Below are 21,648 nucleotides of genomic sequence, written 5' to 3' on the forward strand. Positions count from 1 at the left end.
TTTAGACATCAGACTGCAGGTATCAGCTTCCTAAGACCAACATGACCATTTAGCCGGCTTAAGACGATTTCCCTTTAAGAGCTGTCCATGTTCTTGTGATGCCCAAAACAAAGAAGTAATAACATCTATTAACACAAATAGCGATCAATGTGCAACACATTGGCAGAAATCCATTGTGCTGTAAAAAAATCATATAGCGTCAAGCCAACCATACTATATATGCCTGTATTCTGCAAAAAACAAGACCTTAAATAGTTTTGTAGCCAGAAAAAAATGGTAAACGTTATGCAAATTAACTTATTCAGGAGGCAAAAAATGAAAAATTGTCTTTCTATATGGACATGCAGATCGTAGAAAATTGAATAAAGTGATCTGTTGTCTTATTCCAGAAAAATCCACATTTTTATTAATGTATGAAAAAGCTGTTAAAGTGAACTTGTCATCAGGATTGTGCTCAGTACTATGTGAGCTGTAATCACACACAGGTCAGCAGTGAGTTCAGGAGAGCACACTGTCATGTCTCACAGTGGTAGAGCCCAGTTAAATAGAAAATGAGCTCTGGAAGCAGATTCTGAGGGAGACTTGTGTCCAGCCCATAGACCATAAAGTGAACCTGTCATCAGGATTGTGCTCAGTACTGTGTGAGCTGTAATCACACACAGGTCAGCAGTGAGTTCAGGAGAGCAGACTGTCATGTTTCACAGTGGTAGAGCCCCATTAAATATAAAGTGAGCTCTGGAGGCAGATTCTTAGGGAGATCTGTGTCCAGCCCATAGATCTTAAAGTGAACCTGTCAGCAGGATACTGCTCAGTAAACTACAGACAGTGTCAGGTCGGCGCCGTTATACTGAGTAAAATTATACCTTGGTTGATGAAGTCCGTCTTATGGTTGTTGTTTAATCTTTCTTTGTAGTTTTCAGTTACTGAGATTCTCATGCTCTGGGGCGGGACTGTGGTGGGTGGCTTTATGTGGTGTTCTGCTTACATATGCATCTGTATGGCTTATAACCGGTCACTGATCCCTCAGTGATCTGACCCTTATTTTACATACTGCATATAATATTGTGTGGGAAAAAAAATTAACATCATGCAAGCATTGCGGCAGCGCCTTTGCTGTAGCATGATGTATTGGAGAATATGCAATATATTCATTTATGAATTAGTCATATAGTATTGTGGGGAAAAACAAAAAATAATCTTGATCAAAGGCCGGCGGCCTTGTCTGCACAGTAGCATCTATCGCGTTGCGATAGTTGCCACTTCGCAGGCGCCGCCGTCATTTTGCTAGATGTTAACAGCTAATTTACATTAAGAAAAATGTGGATTTCTCTGGAATAAGACATTAGATGGCAGATAAGAAAGTATCATTTTATTCAACTCCCTATGACCTACATGACCATATAGATGGCTTAGGCCGGTTTCACACTAGCGCATTTTCAGCGCGCGCACGGCCGGGGGTAGCTCCGCCCCCGATCCGGCTCTCTGCCCGGCGTGCCCGCCCCTTCCTTGTAGCGCCGCCTCCTAGCGGACAGCGGCGCCTGCGATCGGCGCACCCTATCTTTAGCATAGGGTGCGCCGATCGTGCGCAGGCCGTGCGCTAGTTGCGCTTTGACCTGCGCTGCGCACTTTTGACGGTGCGCCGTGCGCGCCAAAATCAAACTTTTCGGATTTTGGCGCGCACGGCGCACCGTCAAAAGTGCGCAGCGCAGGTCAAAGCGCAACTAGCGCACGGCCTGCGCACGATCGGCGCACCCTATGCTAAAGATAGGGTGCGCCGATCGCAGGCGCCGCCGTCCGCTAGGAGGCGGCGCTACAGGCAAGGGGCGGGCACGCCGGGCAGAGAGCCGGCTCGGGGGCGGAGCTACCCCCGGCCGTGCGCGCGCTGAAAATGCGCTAGTGTGAAACCGGCCTTAGATGGTATGATCCTACAAACCAATTCTTTTTAAGGATTGTCAAGGATCAACACAAATAATGGGCAAGGGAATTGCGATAAAGTAGTAGCCGTTATGCCCCTTTTATTATTTTATGCCATGTTCCAGAACGAAAGTGCTATAATATTAATCACGTGACATCTTGTTTCATCTCGAAAGTTCTTGTTGGTTTTACTACGGCTCAAATATTTTTGACCTTTCATTTTAGTTCGGAACAAAGAAGGAGAAAAAACCTCTGCCTGTATTTGCTAATATTCGTTAATAGTTATTTGGAGGCGCACTCCTGCTTTCTTTGATTGTGACATTTAGTTGTTTCAGATACATTTCTTCTACTCATACTGCATTCATTTTGCAGAACAAAAGATCGAAGTTGCGTGAGCAAGTTTTGGAATCTGACCTTACTTGGAGGAAAATAACTCAATTTGTCACTGGCATTGTGGACAAGGAGCATGAAGCAATAAACGAGGGCCTAAAAGAAATATTACAGGCTGCAAAACGGATCGGTAAATTACTTTTTGTTAAAGACAAATTCTTTGAAATTCATGATGTGCTGTGAATTCAACTTGGTAATTTTTCACCTGGCTAGTCAGAGTAGAGGAGAAGCTCACTTGATTGTTCTGCAGCCAGTGACTTTCAATCTACTGATCCTTGGTTCAATAATTCAGTCTTATATATTTACATAAGGGTGACTTTGGGGGCTGTAATTCTCCCAGGTTGTCATTTTTATTGTAGTGCTTATGATTTGGAGTGAAAGGTTTAAGCTATTACAGGGGGAGATAGCACACATTTATTTAGAGGCGATTTAAATCAAACACATGCGGTATGCCAAAACCATTGCCTTGTCTTCTTACAGTTGGAACAGACCATGGGCAAGAAGCAATCGAAAGTGGAGCCGTGTTCCTTTTCAGGACTTTTTATGACAAGGATTGTGTCAATCAAGAAGCTACTAAAGCTATTAAACAGATGTTTGGCCCATTTCCATCGACATGTGCAGCAGCAGCCTGTGACGCCTCCTATAAAATCGTGTCATTATTGACTGATGAGCAGCGTCAGAAACTTACACCGATGGTTCAGGAGGACTCTGCAAGAGATACAGCATCATTTGGGAGAAATGTGAAGTTCTCTCTAGAAATGTACGAGCTGGAGGAGACAGAAGACATGCCTTTAAACGGTGAACTTGAGACTGACGATAATCTAAGCTTTAACTTCTTGAAACTTCAAAATGGCCTTAAAGACGGCTATCTAGATCCATCCCGAGCCACACAAAAAGTCAGCAGCAGTGAAGACGATGGCTCTTTGCTCTACGAAGAAGTTGAAAAATATGTTGTCCAGAGTTCTGTTGGCGGTCACACGGTGGAAGATTTGTGCAACACGATATTCGAGATGCTGGCCTCTTCGAAAAGCAGCGATGAGCTTCAGAATGAGGTTTGTAAATGTCTTTTTCAGAGCTGATAAATTTTTGCTAGTGATCAGTTTTTTAAGACATTTAAAACATTAAAAAAAAGGCTCTTTTTAAGACATTTTTTTTCTGCACAAAGAGATTAATACCATCAGATTCTCAGAGTTGGTTCAGATTGAATTCTTTGTTTTTAATTTGGCTTTTTTATTCTTACTCCCTCCCAGTGATCTGAACACAATTTTCTAGGTAGAAGATTCATGGGTTCCACAATAAAACTTCTAGTTGTGTTTCTTTTCACTGTTGTTTGCTTGACACATTTTAATAACTTCCATAAGAAGGATCTACATGCCCCATATTCTATAACTTTTTTCCTAATAACATATGCAACGTTACTGACACCCTAAATTTTGCACGTTAATTAAAAAAAAATGATCGTGTAGAATCAGCAGGTAGATTCTGTTTATTTCTTTGGTATTTGAATGGGAACTTTAGTTCATCAGTTCGCTTCAGCCTCCAACATGTCCTTCACGGTAACATTTTTGTGCACATTTATCAAAAGCAGAATAGAAGACAAAAAAACAAAATAAAATGAGAGCAGCATCCACATTCTAAGGGTAAGTGATAATCAACCGCCACTGTAGTGCTGAAAAGGCCATACTAAAGTACAAGTATACAGTGAGTTTTTCACAAGCATTAATTCTCATTGTAAATATTCTTGTTTGGTCTGGTGGGTAAGGCTGTATTAAAGGGGTTATTGGGGACCATTTTATTTTTTCACAATGGGCCTTAGAAATAACGGCAAGTATTTGTTGACTACCTGCATGTTCTGCCCACCGCCGATCTCTGTTGGCACAGTGCGATTATGGATTGCTCCTGCTGGCAGGTCCGTGCATTCCACTGATGTCATGGTGACAGAGCAGCTTCTTTTCTTCTGCTCTGCTCTGTTGACGGTGCATTGCTGCCATTGTCATGCTGATTGACAACTCACTCCACACTAGAGACAGCAATTTCAGCCAACAGCACACAGAATGTTCACTAGGATGCACGTTCCAAGAGTCCCAGGACCCAATAGGGACCATAACTTACAGGAAAAATGAAAGTGGAACAGCATCCAATCCAGGTGAAGAAATAGTTTAATCAGCCATTAATACAACGTTTCGACCATATCGTGGTCTTTTTCAAGATTGGATGCTGTTCCGCTTTCATTTTTCCTGTGACTCACTCCCCACTGTCTAACTGAGGAAAGCTGTCTGTTAATCAGCATGATGTTGGCAATCACGCCCCGTCGACAGAGCATTTCAGAGGAGGAAGAGTTGCTGTCTTGATGTGAAGCAGCAGAATCGCCTGCAGAAGCAGTCCACTGTTAGCAGTTACCCTCCTGTTAGTTCTTAGGCCCATAGTAAAAAAAAATAACATAGTCCCGTATAACCCCTTTTAAGGTTGTAAGACCAGTCTCCATACATACAGGTACTGTGGACAATATTCACCTAGGAAACGTACCAGGTATGGTCTGTAAGGCGATTCTCCATATATGCAGGTACTGGGGGCAATATGCATATCAGCAAAGTTATGGTCATGGACTGTAAGACCAGTCTCCTTACATAAATGAACTGTGCACAATAGGAAACTTTCCAGACACGGACTGTAAGGTCATTTCCTTAAATTCAGGTGTTGTGATGCAGTCAGTGTGGACAATAGGCATATAGGAAAAGTTATAGACATGGTCTGTAAGGCCACTCTCCTTACATATAGGCACTGTGGACAGCATGCATTTAGAGTTATAAACATCATCTGTAAAGCTAGTCTCCTTACATACAGGTGCTGTGATGCAGGCGATGTGGGCTATACGCATGTATACAACATTTCCAGGAATGGCTGTAAGGTCACTCTCCTTACAGTCATAGACTGCTAGGCTTTATTTGAGAGAGAAATGATAAGAAGTTCCTTCTTCCTAACATCAGAAAGTTATGGCCTTGGAAACTCAAAAGAAAAAGACTGCCATATTCACATTATGCAGAGATTTTAGATTTTTGGAGGTGCTATAATTCATAATTGCTATCAAACCTCTACTGCTATCAATTGCTTTCATTACCAAGCCAACTGGTACTGCAAAGCTATTTCTTATAAACGATTAGTCTACTAGAGGCTCTGCCTAGTCTACTAGAGGCTCTGCCCTGTCTACTAGAGACCCTGCTCAATCTTCTTATAAACGATTAGTCTACTAGAGGCTCTACCCAGTCTACTAGAGGCTCTGCCCAGTCTACTAGAGGCTCTGCCCAGTCTACTAGAGGCTCTGCCCAGTCTACTAGAGACTCTGCCCCCGTCTACTAGAGACTCTGCCCAGTCTACTAGAGACTCTGCCCAGTCTACTAGAGAATCTTCCCAGTCTACTAAAGCTCTGCCCAGTCTGCTAGAGACTGCCCAGTCTACTAGAGACTCTGCCCAGTCTACTAGAGGCTCTGCCCAGTCTACTAAAGCTCTGCCCAGTCTACTAAAGCTCTGCCCAGTCTGCTAGAGGCTCTGCCCAGTCTGCTAGAGTCTCTGCCCAGTCTGCTAGAGTCTCTGCCCAGTCTGCTAGAGTCTCTGCCCAGTGTGCTAGAGTCTCTGCCCAGTGTGCTAGAGTCTCTGCCCAGTGTGCTAGAGTCTCTGCCCAGTGTGCTAGAGTCTCTGCCCAGTGTGCTAGAGTCTCTGCCCAGTGTGCTAGAGTCTCTGCCCAGTGTGCTAGAGTCTCTGCCCAGTGTGCTAGAGTCTCTGCCCAGTGTGCTAGAGTCTCTGCCCAGTCTGCTAGAGTCTCTGCCCAGTCTGCTAGAGTCTCTGCCCAGTCTACTAGAGGCTCTGTCCAGTCAACTGAGATCTGTTTTCCCGTATAAATTAGCAGAACAATCATAGCATGTCTCTAAAGAAAGGAGCATATTTCCCTAATAATTGCTTCGGGAATATTTGTCTTTTCCCTCAAATTTGTTGTTGTCTCAGTTGTTTCCAGGAGCGCACTGTTCCACTGCCTTCCAGCTTCTTTATTTCGGCAGAGCACTGCTGACTGAATGACAGTTCGGACCAGCAGCATCATTGCATCGCTTGCTGGCACCGTGCTGACTCTGAATCTTCAAGCAGAGGCAGCTTTGCCTCTGCAGAACTGGAGCTGGGCAGATCCTGTGATTTGGACAGTTGGTCAGCTTCATAGCAGTGCTTGCAAGCTCTATAGAAAAATCTTGGAAGCGCTGCACTTCCTGCCTAGCAGACTGCTCACTGCTGATAGACTGCAGTAACCCAGTCAATGAGCATTAAACTATAAAATGATAAATCCCTCCATGCTTGAGAACATAGGATTTGTAATAACAAGTACCGTATTTTGAGGATTATAAGATGCTTCGCATTATAAGACGCACCCCAAATTTTGAGGAGAAAATAGGAAAAAAACTTTTTTTAATAAAATGGTGGTGCTTCTTATAATCATTGCGTCTTATTGCTTACCGAGGGTTATGGCTGCGGTGAAGCGGTGTCCCAGAGTCTCTGCTGGAGGATGCAGGAGTGGGGTGATGCTGAAGGCCGCAGGCTGGTATGAGGGGGTGTCCGGATGTGCGGTGTGCTGCTGTGGGTGTTCCGTGCTGAGTGGGCTCCGCCAACATTTTGTGAAAGGCCAGAGCCCCCGCAGTTGCATGGTTTCTTATGCGGTGGCCTCCGGGAAAATGGCTGCCGGGGGCGGAGCATGCGCAGATGGAGAGCTCGGCACCAAGATCTCGGGAGATGAGATCTACATGTGAATTATCCTGTAGCTAATTAAAACAGTAGGAACATTGTGTTAAGGCATTTTTTATGCTTCTTTTTAATATATTCCTACTTCAGTCTGCAGTGACACTTTTAACAATCTGATGGGAATTCTGTCTTTAAGCCTTTTAAAGAATTTACATTTTTTTTTGCTAAATACATGGAGCAATTGATCGCGCTGAGCGTTGTCTGACAGGCTTACTGTCTAATCAATAACGTCTTCTTCTATGGTACACAAGATAAGTAACTCACAGAATAGTTTGTGCCGAGATTCGTCTTGGATGACTTGCTTAAGGTGTTGTTATTATTGCTTGGCGCATTTTCCAGCCTAGCATTATGCCTCTTGGAGTGTGTGACTCCGTGTCATTTTACAGCAAGATATGATATATTACAGCATGCAAGTGAAATGCAAATGTTGGTGCTTAGGCTTCTGCCTAGCTCATTTTAAAATATCTATCTGAGAAACTGTCAAGAATTGGGGAACATTAGACTTTGCAAATTACATTAATAAATTTGAAGAGTCTCAAGTATAATAACTTGTTGACCTGGTAAGTCAACTTCATGAGATTGTTAATAAAGTGAGTTGTAATGGCTCTAGTTTTATTATGTGTACCATACCTGCTAGCTACACTATATAGCAATATATCTGCTGGTGTGAGCTCTGCAATGATTGAGGAAGGTGAAAGTTTACATGGCACTTCATACTACTCTGCATCGTAAACTGATCAGATGAAGCCACGTAATGATTGACTGGTGTGCACGGTAGGGAAATTGCCAGGAGAAATTCCTTGTTAGGAGAAATTCTACAGATAGCTTTTGAGGGAGCCATTACAGTTAACTCTTTTGCGGCATTTATCAGTAAATATTCGACAGTGAGCCATGGTATACAAGTTTTTTCACAACAGGCCGATATCGCTTTAGATATGCACTGAACATATTCATTCAGTGTGCATAGGCTGCCAGTGTTCTCTGCAGCACAGGACAATATGCTGCCGATAACGATGATCTGTTGAGCCTGTCAAAAATGATCAGAAGCTCGTTTACCCTTCGCTATTATCCATCACAATTAATTGTGCAGTGTAAATGCCCCTTTAAAGGGAAGATCATGGACTTTTATTATTTTTTCATAAGACGCTAAGATATAACATACATATGTTTGGTACCTATCTGCCTGTTCTGCCAGCTCCGATCTCTTTGGCTCAGAGCAGATACAGACTTCACCTGCCGGCGATTCTGCGGCTTCCCCTGACGTCACATCGACAAAGCAGCATCTTTTCTGCTTTGCTCTGTTGAGAGGGCGTCTCTACTAATGTTATGCTGAATGAAAGCCAGCTCCCCGCTACCCAACTCCAGGGAGCCGGCTTTTATTCAGCGTGATGCCCCATTGACAAAGCGGAAGAGAAGGTGCTGTTCTGTTGTCAAGAGGTGAAAGCAAGCAGGGGATTCACTAAGTAAGCAGAGATCATCCCGTGCAGAACAGGCAGGTAGTTAGCAAATACCTGCCTGTTAGTTCTTAGGCCCAAACACAATAATAAGACTCCCGGATAACCCCTTTAAATTCATTATTCTATTTCATATTTTTACATTCCTGCAAGATACTTTTGTTTTTTGTTCATGACCACTGGATCGTGTCCCTTGTTGACTCAGATTTTTGGAAGAGACCTCCACACATTTATGGTTTTTTGGTTACTTGTATTGTTTAAAGATATTAACTCATAAAGACAACCTTTTTTCTTAAAACTGCCTTTTTCTAAAAAGCAGTCAGTACCTGCAGGTCCTGTTTCTAGAATCCCCTCATTGGTTATCTCTAGGTGAAATTGTGGTCACACATGTATTTCATAAAGGCATCACCTAGGGAAATCAGGCATCTGTCTGCAAACTAGTCTAGAGTCACAAAGGAGGAAAAAAAAAAAAGACCGTTTTTTTCAATGTATCCACGCTGACCACACAAGGACAGGATTATTCTTCAAAGCTTTATTGTGCCAACGCGTTTCGTGGCAAATCTGCCACTTCCTCAGGGCCAAAGTTTGGTGGCCAGAAGTGCTATTTAAATGCCCGCTGTCAGCTTTGACAGCGGGATTTAACTAGTTAATAGGCGCGGGCGGATAGCGATTCCGCACGGGCGGATGGCGATTCCGCTCGCGCCTATTGCGGGCACATGTCAGCTGTTCAAAACAGCTGACATGTCCCAGCTTTAATGCGGGCTCAGCGCCGGAGCCCTCATCAAAGCAGGGGAGATGTCTAATGGCGGACTGTGCATGTCATTGGACATTAAGGGGTTAAGAACCATGGCCCTTTGGCTAACCAGATTAGATTTAGACACCAGGAAGATAACCATGTTTAGCAACGGAGACGTGCATGAAAAAAAATAAACAAAACACACCAGATTCAGGAGAATAGCCACACTTACCTTAGGTAAAAAACACATATTTATGGCAAATCTTTTCTAAGGTGCTGCATAAGACCACAGGGGAATCAGCAGTAAGACTAAGACCACACTACATTTGAACACCTAGCCTATAGTATACAGGTAAGTCTTTATAAGCTTTTCCAGACATATTGTCACCTTTTCATAGTAAGGAAGGGTGAAAGTGTGTTCGTTTGGCTTGTGTCTGGATAGTATGGGCCGACACAGCCTTTCTTTAACTAAGAGAACAACAAGCACAGCATACTGCCCTTTCCAGTGCAGAGGGCGACTGCAAAGAGAAGTGTATACCATCAATTTAAAATCCAATAAAAAAAACATTAAAAAGAACACAAAAAGAAAATCCCCAGTGAAAAGATACTATATCCATGATTAACAAGGCTGCTGATACAGGTGGACGGGCAGGGACCCCTATGCTATACCCTGATCTCGTCCCTACCTGTCAACGGAGGTTGGCACCCGCACCACTACAGCTCTCCCTGAGGGTCCCTGTAAGGCCCTACTGATGTGACATGATAATAAGAAAGAGAAAGCCAACCTCAAAACATCTCTAAACGGATATTCGAGCCTTGTCCACTGGACTATAGTTCAAGCTGACATGTGCAGCATAGGTATGATCAAGGAACATATATATGTTTAATCACAAAACTCAAGATAAAAAGCGGACGGCACCGCTGTTACCGTGTGACTTCAAATGATGTGCGGCATACAGAAGCCCAGCAGCTGGGAATCTCGGGTGCCAGACCTGGAAACAGTCAATCCTGGGAATCCATGCAAAGAGAAAAGGTCGCACTCATCGAGATGGAAGTTTCACTGATTTATTGACATATCATAAACATGTCAAGTCGGGGGAGTGACATAAGGAGTGCAAGAAAGGCTGACAACGGCCGTTTCGCGCTGCTCGAGCGCTTCAACGGGTCCCTATATATGTTTAATATATAGATGCTCTCAAAGAAAAAAAAAATCCCAATAATCAGTAGATGTGATTCCTCATGTGGAGGGTATCCATAAGTGCCTGATCATACCATGATCGTACTAAGGTGCTGAGAAACAACAAAGTAATGCAACAGGTAACAACACAAAACTGAAATATGAACCAACTGTTACTCCTAGAGATGTAAGACCCATAGAACATATATACCAGAACAGTATGATATGATAAAAAATGCAGAGTATGCAGCACTCGATGCGTTAATCTTCAAAATAGGCTTTTCAGAAGTACATACTTAATTGGAGCGGGGGCGCCATTTGCATCCAGGAGGATGCAACGTGTAGAGATCGGGGTATAGCACAGGGTGACTGCCCTCCCACCTCTATCAACAGCTATGGATATAGTGTATAACATCTTGGATATAGTGTCTTTTGACTGGGGATTTTCTTTTTGTGTTTTGTTTTTATTGGTCTTTTTTGTATTTTAAATTGATACTAATAAGCAGTGATTTTATGTGTACAGTCTGTGAATCTAGTGGTGTATACCTTTTTACAGTGAGTATCTGTGCTAGAGTCATACCTCGGCATCGATCCTGACTTTGCCCACTGTCGAGTGTGTACCTCCTGAGCATAACACCCAAAACTGAGCACATAGTATGGACCCAACCATTGACACTTGCAGTCTTGCTGTGCAGTGTCTGCAGCAAATCCCCAACATGTAAACATACTGCCTGGAAATTAAAAGTTCCCTTATGCCATGCATGGTTTTGCCTCAAGGGATCACAGAGTAATCTCTTTTGCTAAGATTTTTTTTTAGCTACAAGGGAAAGTGCCACTTTAAAAATTCGGTATGTATTCTTGCCGTATTTTATAAAACCATCATAAGACTAGGTAGATCTGTTGTACAGGAGCCTACGTGTGCATAAGATACCTGCTCCACATTTATTATATGGCGTGGAAGCGCCATAAACCAATTACGTCTGCTGTGACTATGATTGCTCTAATGTATTATCGAGGATGCACTAACCTTTCCTTCTCGGTGTGCATTGCAGTCATTTGCATTATGCATACTGATGAAACATTTTTGAGAATTTATCAGTGTACTTTGGAAGGTTTTAATGTAATGCCTTTCAATCTTGCAAAGTTGTATTGTTCATTTTTGGATGAAGTGTAGATTGTTGCCAGAAAACTGGGTGCACTCCAGTCTCTAGAATATCAATGTATGTTGCATTATTAAATGGAATCTGTCAGCAGCATTTCATTCTACAAATATATATATATATATATATATATATATATATGCATTTAGTTCTTTCAAAGATAAAGTAATACCTTTATATGGCCAATCTATTTCTTAGAAATTAGCTTTTTATTTGACATGTAAGTCTGTGGATCTGAAGCCTCTGTCACTCCAGCTCTTTTCCCCTCTGAGTCGCCTCCTCCTGCTTGACTTACAGCCTCCATGCTGTTTGACATCAGGCAAAGGAACAGTCAGTCGAACAGGAGGTGGTGATGAGTGGAATAGAGCTGGAGTGACAGAGGCTTAGGTCTACCATAACCCTTCATCCCAATTTGCATATCACTTCATGTGGTGATTTCTTACTAATGGAAGAACGGACTGGCTATGTAAAAGTATTGTAAAAATAAATGGCGGGGGACATATGAAAGTTAGTTGTGTTCTTTGATCAAGACAACCATTTGTGAACCAGAACCTAAAACTGCTCTCGCATCACTTTACCTCACTTCATGGATAGTTTTTTTTTTTTAGTAAAATTGTGTTTTGAGCAGTGAAAATGTATAACAGCAGCGAGGGGGGTACGAGAAGATATAATTAATGTGATCACTGGCCTTTTTTTTTTTTTTTTGTTACCGTTCATGAGACAACTTCTTTTAGACTATCATGTACCCTGGTCAGATGCAGCTCACCTGACCTGTTAATAGTGGGAGTCACATTCTGGTTTTATTCTCATACAGATAGGTCTATTGAGTGTTTATTCTACTGCCTAGAGTTCATCGGTTCTTCTGCTACCATAAAATGTCCATTTTACAGTATCCTTGAAAGTTGGAAGAGTGGGCACCACCATACAGATTAAAAGCAGAGTTCTGAGTGTATATAAGAATGCCAATTAAAGCAAAAGAGACAAAGTCTTTTAAAGAACTGTATAAATAAGATGGCATCTTTTACGCTACCTCTCGTCTCATGATACATTTTGTGGGTGTGAGAGTGCCAGTTTAGCGTCTTTTTCTACTATATGCAAATTTTTTGTTTGATGAAAAGGAAAACACGCAAGGTATTATCAGTCAGTACTGTTCCTCCTACCGCGTAATGGGGTGAGATGCAATTTGGGGGAAAAAAAAGCAATAAACAGATACTCTGCAGTAAAGTAAATAAGATGCAGTTATATATGTGAAAAATATGGGGAACTTAGTTGACACTATTTTTACGTAGTATGAAAAAGAACAAAAGGGATGGCACTCACCGATCTGAAGAAGTGAATTTATTTTCAGATAAAAAGCATAGGCTCGGGAGAGATCTGTGGACTGTGGACTGTGCACTGTCCACACCTCTCTCCTGAGCCTATGCTTTTTATCTGAAAATAAATTCACTTCTTCAGATCGGTGAGTGCCATCCCTTTTGTTCTTTTTCATACTACGTAGCCATGCATGTTTTTCTTTGGATTGAGCACCCGTTCTGTGGGTAGCTGGCGTGCAGCCCAGATGTGTGTTTGTACCGCACTATAGTGCACAACAAGGTGGCGGCAGTGGTGCCGAATTTTCTTCTTTCTTCTTGGACATTTGACACTATTTTTATCAAAAGATAATAAAATCCATCTCACTGCAACAAGATGTACCTAATTCAAGGTGGTCCCTAACTCTAGTTAATCCTCGCTATATACCAAGAGGCCTCAAACCAGATGGAGGGCAAAGTAGGATCTGGACTTGAATGTATTTTGCACCTGCCTGTGGAAGGCTAAATAGAAAAGGTACCCAGCCCAAAGGGAAGCACCCCCTACCCCAAATATTCCAATCCAAGAAACTCAAGCAAATGAAAACCATGGGCTGGCATTCCTGTTAGTATACCGTAGTTATAATTTCAAGGTGCAGATTAAGTAGGCATTATCAGACAAAACCTAGTATATAAGCAATAAATAGATACCGTGCAGTAAGAAAATAAAATAAATTAGTAGTACATGTAAAAAACATGGAGTACTTTAGTTGAATTTTAAACAACACTTAAAAGGTGAGCACCCTTGGTTACATCTTTTTCCAAACTTATTTTTCGAAACCTATTGCACAAGGTTCTGTTCTTTCTGTTTTTTTATCTTTTGTCACAGCTCTGTTGGGTATCCCAGGGCCAGGGTCTCCTTCCCTGTCCTTAGTTCTAAAGAACGCCTTAGCTATCCCTGCTCCCCGGATTACTTCCACGTATCTTGCTGAGCTCCTTAACCCACCCTTAGTCTGTTCCCTTTACCCACCCTGGGAACTAGGAAGTAGTACAAGTAGTATATGGAAACACACCAATTAGACTAATAAGGGAATACATACAGGAATAAAGGAAAATGCCAATCATATGAATATGCACTCACGAACAACAGGGGGGAACACCGGAGACTGAAGGAACAGAATATCAAAGTAGGAGAAGAGGATTTGCACACAGCCAAATCCGAGCAAGAATCTTTAGATAAATCCACCAAACACCTCAAACAACAAAACTCCAGCTCAAAAAACAATGCAGCTTGAAGCTAACTCTGCCAATGCTTGCTTGCTAGAGGCCAGTATATATAGGAGAGGGGAGTGGCCAACACTGAACAGCAGAGAGCATCAAGCAGGTAAGCTTCCAGGGGTTGTCAGCTAAAATACAGGAGCGCACCTACCGCCGTTTCAACCAGTGTAGCTGCACCAGGGCTTGGAGGTAGAGGGCTGAAGGGGGGGCCCTGTAAGCAGGGCCGTATTGCCAGGGGCCCAGCTTTCTGCTGCTTCAGTAGAAGTGTGACGGCACTGTATTAGATGTGTACAAGTACCGGCAGGCCACGTATTACAGATGCTGCAGGCTGTGTGTCTGCTGATCTGCCGTCACCTATGCGCCTGTTTCACTCTGCCGTAGAGAAGAGATGAGGTCAGCAGAGCCAGGGGGCCGGGGCAGGAGGAGGTATGTGGCGGGGCTTCATCAGATTCCTGCTTTCTTATCTGCTTTCTGCAGAGGCTCTATCTGCACTGTGAGATGTGTTACACCATCTTACGCTTACATACAGATCGAGTCGCTCTGTCAGTGGGGTCACCGACTCCAGCGTCTCCCGATCTGTATGTAAGCTCAATCTGCAGCAATAACTCACAGTGATCCTCAGAGACTGCAGAGTGTGTCTCTGAGCCCAGCTCCAGGACATCCTGCATTATATATCAGATATACATTATAATGTGAGGTCCTGCAGCCTGGTCAGTGTGTGTAACACTGTACTTGTGCACATAGTATAGTACATAACACCCAGTACACAGATTAGTATATGGCTCATATATAACAGACCTGGGCAAAATGTGGAAATCGGACCGGGCTATCTGTGATAGCCAAATGCCCGAAAACACTGTCCGCGGGTCGCACCATATGGCCGACCTGCATCCAGATTTCACCGTCGTCTACATCTTCAGGATGCGCATAGCGATGAATATAATGGTGGAGGACAGAACCACCGATTCCTTACAACAGTCAGTGTGTGTGACTGAGACAGCAGACGCAATGATGTAACTACATCACTTCTGCTGTGCGGAGAGTCAGCGCACACAGCAAAGACTAAGACTGGAGCAGAGCGCCGAGGAATGGGAGCGAGGTGAGTATGTTTTTTTTTTTTTTTTTTTTTTGTGTGTGATTTGTTCCTTTATATAGTGGATATATGATGGCTCATACTGTATATCGGGGGCTCTGTGAGGGCTCCTTCTGTATATTCTGTATATGCTGATGCTCTGTGAGGGCTCCTGCTGTATAAAAGGGACTCTGTGAGGGCTCCTGCTGTATATAGGAGACTCCGTGAGATCTCCTGCTGTATATATTGAGGCTCTGTGAGGGCTCCTGCTGTATATTGGAGACTCTGTGAGGGCTCCTGTTTTACATATTGAGGCTCTGTGAGGGCTCCTGCTGTATATAGGAGACTGTGAGGGCTCCTGCTGTATATAGGGGGCTCTGTGTGGGCTCCTGCTGTATATAGGGGGCACTCTGAGGGCTCCTGCTGTATATAGGACTCTTGCTGTATATAGGAGACTCTGTGAGGGCTCCTGCTCTATATAGGAGAATTTCAGGGCTCCTGCTTTATATACGGGGCTCTGTGAGGGCTCAAGGTGTATATAGGAGGCTATGTGAGAGCTCACAGTGTATATCAAAGGCTATGTGAGAGATCATGCCCTACATAGGGAAACTATGTGGGTGCTCATACTGTATATAGGAGGTGTGGTGTAGTGACCACTGTGTCCACTAGGGGGCGCTGTGTGGGTGTCCCAGGACGGGTGTACAGGCACATCCAGTGTGGTAACAGGAGTAGGGTGCTAAAGGACCGTTATGTATCCAAAGGTGGGTGGTCTTGGGATGAAGGCTTGATTATGTGCTGATCAGCAGAGCTACTGCTGATCTTCTGTTCCAATGTGTTAGGGAGAAGCCTTCAGGTGATTGGTGAGACAGGTGGGATCAATCACCTACAAACCCACCCAGGGGAGTGTGTCTAGAACGCCATAGTAAAGTGTATGTATGTGAATAGTTGTAGGACTTGCGATGAGGTCATAGCCATGTGATCCTGTGGACGTGGCTACGGACCATATAAGGTGACCAGGGTAGGTCACATGAGTGAATGCTTGGACCTGGTTGGTCCGTATGAAAGGTCTCGTCAGACCGACTGCTAGGAAGATGTGTCTGCCTTCCTGAGTGCATGTGGGGACACTGTCATGGCTGCATGTGTCTGAGAGTTCCCAGAAGAGGGAATGAACATCAGGACTGAGAAGCAGTTATGAGGTAACCCGGACAGGGGAAATAACTGAGGCTAGAGAGCCTGCGTACCGGACATAACAAAGCCTGTGTGACCACAGGGATAACAGAGCGGAGCTCTGTCATGGATGTTATGCTGTTTGGATATGAACTTTCTGTTACATATTGCTTTGGTTTATGCTGCATAATAAACCGAACCGACTGAGTTATGTTGAGAAACCTGTTTCGGACCTGATTTATCGGCTGCCTAGCAAGTATCCCCTACCCGAATGATAAGCGCTACCTTACAATTGGTGGAGAATGCGAAGGGCAGTGTTGTAGCCTTGTTGCTAGGGGCAACAGACGAGGTTTGCAAAATTCATTTGCTAAGGGCAACGGTTTCCAAAAGCACATGTTGCAGTGCTGGCAACGATGAGCCAGGAGGGCGGACGGTCTTGAAAACCGTGTGATGTACTGACCGGGGTCAGTGAAAGAGATTTATAGGACACCTCTGCGGTAGAGGGGTCCGTGAACCTGCGTGGCCGGCAGATGACTGTCGTGAAAACCATGTGGCATACTGACCGGGGTCAGAGAAAAGAGACTGGATAAATTGTGGATACCCCTGAGGAGAAGAGGCGTCCGAGAACCTGTGTGGCTGATGTCAGCAGGTAACAGACAGGAGTCTGTGGTGTACTGACCGGGGTCAGTGAGAAAGACTGTATACCTGGAGGGTTCAGTGTGCAAGGTCCTGGAAGGTCAAAGGTCAGTGTTGGGAGGTTCTGGGAGAAGAATCGGATCCCTGGAGCACATGCTATGACCTTGGACCTGGTGAGGTGAGTGTTGGACAGTCTCAGGCGGAGACATATGTCCTGAAGAGCACCAGCTGAGCCCCTGGACCTGGTGAGGCCAGTGTGTTGGGAAACCCTGGGAGGAGGGTCGGCTCCCTGAATAGCACCCGGTTTGCCCTGTGTATTGGACGGTCTCAGGAGGAGACTGACGTCCTGAATAGCACACAGACAGGACACGTGTGCTTTTGTGTGGTGTTTTTTTTCTTTTCCCTTTCAAGTCAGCTTGCGGTGGCTCATTGGGGTCAAGATGGTGACAAGCGGCTTGCTGTAACTCGGCGGGGTTACGAAGGTGACAAGCGGCTTGCTGTAACTCGGCAGGGTTATGAAGATGACACCAGCAGCTGTGTGTGAGCGGCAGCCGGAGGTGTCGGTGATCGGTGACAGCAGGAGCTGTGCCAGCAGGAGCTGGTGTGGTATTGTAAAAGACTCTTTTGGTGTGAACTGTGGTCTAAGGAGACCTGTAGAAAGGACATGGGGAAATCCCGAAAGGGGGCGGTGACCCAAATCGGGGTGGTAACCCAAAAGGGGGGGGAGTCCCAAAGGGGGTGGTGACCCAAATCGGGGTGGTCTAGAAAAGGGCCGAGTTTCCAGAAGGGGCAGCACTGGTTACCTCAGTGGACATGTCTGGGGAACGGGAGTGTGAGTGTATGACTTTCAGAATGTGGGACGTTCTTACCGGATAACAACGGGCCGCAGGTGTGTACCGTGATGTTGCACCGGGAAGGAGTCTCTGGGCGGTTGGACTCAAAGAGTCAGGTGACTCTGACAGGAACTCCTCTCATTTTCTGTCTGACCGAGAAAAAGGTCCAGGTTCGCTGCAAACATGGGGTCATGGTGAACTATGCGGTAGACAGAGTAATGTTTGAGGGGTCCAAAAGCGTTGCGTGCCAAGGTGGCGGGATACCACCCGACTTAGTGTATGCCTTTGAGAGGGGCCGGGACTTTGTCTTGTTTGATGATATATGGCGGTGGGATGGAGAAGTTTCTAATGTGGGGCTAGCAGACATTCAGACGGTGACGCGTCCTAAAGTGGACAAGTCAGTTGAAGAAGTGACCGGAAAAAGGGGTACATCTGCCCAACTTGCGGACCTGACGTTTCGTGACATGACGGATGGTGGACAGAGAGATGAGACGACTGGAGCGGACACACGGTCAGAGGGTAACTGGAGGGTTCACTCTGATGATCGGGGTGACTCAGTCTCTGGGGGTGACTGTGGCTCTGAGAGAGAAAGGGAGCACAGACTAGAAGAGCTAGAGAAGGAAGTCTCCGAGCTCAAAGATCACCTGGCAACGTGGCAAGGTCTGAATAAGACCCTCAGAGAAGAGGTAGGAGTACTAACAGAAACTGTAAGAGGTCTTCTACGGGAGAGGAAGTTGGACGAAGACGTACAGCGGCCGAGCGCGCGTGATAACAAGACGGAACTGCCAGTACCCATCTTGGCAACGGGTCGCGAAAAGGCTGAATTTCATGAAGAGTTGGAGCCAAGGGCTGAAGAAGATACTCACCCTGTCGGGACAACTGTAGTAAGGGAAGTCTTTGTGGTAAACCCAGAGCCTTCTGTCCAGGAAGAGAGCAGGACCACAACCTTCAAGTCTGTGATTGACGTGCCCGAAGACATGCAAGAAGCCTGTACTGAGGAAGGTGTACATGAGGCTTTTAAAAGAGCGGTCAAAGTGTGTAAGGTGCACTGGGCACCTGAGACTCGACAGTTGGTGATAATATCAGCCAGGGAAGACACCGCAAACCGGGTAGCTGTCCTGAAAAATATGCATCTGCAATGTCTCCACGCTAAGCAGATGTTTAGGCAGAGTAATATGAAGGCTGCTCGACGCCTAGAGTTAGCAAAGGAAGCAAAGTAACGGCTGGGCTTGGGAGAAGATATAATTCCCGTACCCAAAGGTCTGATTGGGAGAATCATTGGAAGACTCGGGAAGGTAATGCAAGACCTTGTAAATATCTCCGGTGTGGCGATGGTGAGGATCCCTCCGGATGATGAAGTCCAGGTATCAGGTGAAGAGGGCGTGATTCTCGTCATGGTGGTTGGCTCCATGGAAAGCCTGAGAAACTTTTGGATGCTCTTGGAGTATCGGGTGGTGTACCTGCAAGAGATTGAGCAGTTGAGGCTGGACCGACTGCAGATAAATAAAGAGGTGCGGAACATCAGGGGTGGCCGCCTTCAACCCAAGATGTAAAGACCCGAAGGGTCCCTCCAAATAGTGACATGGCAGGTGGCCAAAGAATGTCAACAACGCCAGGACATCAAAAGTCTGCAAGTGGCCTTTCGACGGGCAGTACGAGACTGAGAGACCGTGAGACACTGAATGAGTCAGACTCAGGCCAGACAGTAGGCTTGACTAAGACTTATGACCGCACCAACCGGGAGAGCCGGTCGGGGAACGGAACAGACAGGGAGAGGATGGAAACTAAACAGTGTCTGATGACACAGACAGACTGTGACTGGAATGCCAAAGACCAAGGCCGATATTCTGACCGCTGGGGGCGGGGGAGGCCTAATGTACATATGAGGCCATATGACAGACAAAACAGACGGAGATGGTTCTCTCGACCTGTGGGGCAAGGTGACATGGGTGCCCGGTCTTGAGATCCCGGGGTGATATTGTGTGTTCAACCCAACAAGCTTGAACAGAGGGGGAGGTATGTGGTGTAGTGACCACTGTGTCTGCTACGGGGGGGCTCTGTGGGTGTCCCAAGAAGGGTGTACAGGCACATCCAGTGTGGTAACAGAAGTAGGGTGCTAAAAGACCTTTATGTATTCCAAGGTGGGTGGCCTTGGGATGGAGGCTTGATTATGTGCTGATCAGCAGAGCTACTGCTGATCTTCTGTACCAATGTGTTAGGGAGAAGCCTTCAGGTGATTGGTGAGACGGGTGGGATCAATCACCTACAAACCCACCCAGGGGAGTGTGTCTAGATCGCCATAGTAAAGTGTATGTATGTGAATGGTTTTAGGACCTTGATGAGGTCATAGCCATGTGATCCGGTGGGCGTGGCTACGGACATATAAGGTGACCAGGGTAGGTCACATGAGTGAATGCTTGGACCCGGTTGGTCCGTATGGAAGGTCTCGTCAGACCGACTGCTAGGAAGATGTCTGCCTTTCTGAGTGCACGTGGGGACACTGTCATGGCTGCATGTGTCAGAGTTCCCAGGACAGGGAATGAACGTCAGGACTGAGAAGCAGCTATGCGGTAACCCGGAGAGGGGAAATAACGGTGAGGCTAGAGAGCCTGAGTACCTGACATAACAAAGCCTGTGTGACCACAGGGATAACCGAGCGGAGCTCTGTCATGGACGTTATGCTGTTTGGATATGAACTTTCTGTTGCATAGTGCTTTGGTTTATGCTGCATAATAAACCGAACGGACTGAGTTATGTTGAGAAACCTGTGCCGGACCTGATTTATCGGCTACCTAGCAAGTATCCCCTACCCGAATGACAAGCGCTACCTTACAGAGGCTATGTGGTAGCAAATATTGTGTATAGGGAGAGCTGTTTGCGGGCTCTCCCTGTAGTATGTCTTTTACAGGATACTGTTGTATGGAGTAGTATAGTCTACTACACTATTCCATACTTTTATTTGTAGTATACTACCCGATACCAGACATTTAATGTTGTATAATATACACATGGTCGAGCTTTGCCGATTCCAGCAGTTATCACATAACCACAAGGAGGCGCTTTGAACACTTGCGGTCATGTGCCAACTTGAGTTTCAGCCATGTCTGCAGTGTTCTATTCACTGACAGCGGGCACTAGTTGTTACCTGACTGCAAGTCTGACTGCACTGGAGCCATCAGAACCAAATCTTAACCAGGGCTTTGATAATGAGGGTAATCTGGCTTATTGCTCAGAGCCAAATTGCCCTCATCATAAGCAGCATGCCAGGCAGGGAGGGGGCCCAGACACAATACTTGCACAGGGGCCCAAAGCTGTCAGAGTCCGCCATGGGCTAAATAGATTAAGCCCTGCACTGCTCTAAGAAAACTACACTGTTTAATATGAGAGTGAAGTGCTTATATCAGTGCAGGAGTAGGAGAAATCAGACACCGCTGTCTTCTGGCCTCTTTCTGTCATGGAAAACCCGTGACATTTTCTTTATTTTCCATACACAAAAACTAGGACCTCAGCCAGAAGCAGATAAGATGTAATAAAATAAAGATATAAATGACACACCCTAGTACAAAGATTGTACAACCATGCAAAACCACACAAAAACACCATATGGACTGCAGAATGATACAATACAACCCACCTAGCAAGTAAAAATAGCCAAATAATATAGTAAAAGTGTAAGATTTTTCCATCTACAAGTAAGAGTTGTAATAAATATTGCTGTAGGTAGCAATAATATGGTGTCCCACCAGAAAATTAGGGTGAGATATAG

At 45.1% G+C, this 21,648-nt stretch overlaps 1 protein-coding gene across 3 annotated transcripts in view; it reads left to right on the forward strand.

Annotated features, from left to right (window-relative positions):
• ASCC3 (activating signal cointegrator 1 complex subunit 3) overlaps positions 1–21,648 on the forward strand; it is an 825,088-nt gene that overhangs the window by 31,004 nt on the left and 772,436 nt on the right. For all 3 annotated transcript variants that reach the window (XM_073589497.1, XM_073589498.1, XM_073589496.1), the window contains exons 3-4: positions 2,287–2,434; positions 2,785–3,356. In XM_073589497.1, coding sequence (XP_073445598.1) covers positions 2,287–2,434; positions 2,785–3,356 — 720 coding nt within the window. The remainder of the gene's footprint in view (positions 1–2,286; positions 2,435–2,784; positions 3,357–21,648) is intronic.

The sequence above is a fragment of the Dendrobates tinctorius genome, unplaced genomic scaffold (assembly GCF_039654945.1).
Source record: "Dendrobates tinctorius isolate UK_male_01 unplaced genomic scaffold, ASM3965494v1 ptg000111l, whole genome shotgun sequence".
Lineage (NCBI taxonomy): Eukaryota > Metazoa > Chordata > Amphibia > Anura > Dendrobatidae > Dendrobates > Dendrobates tinctorius.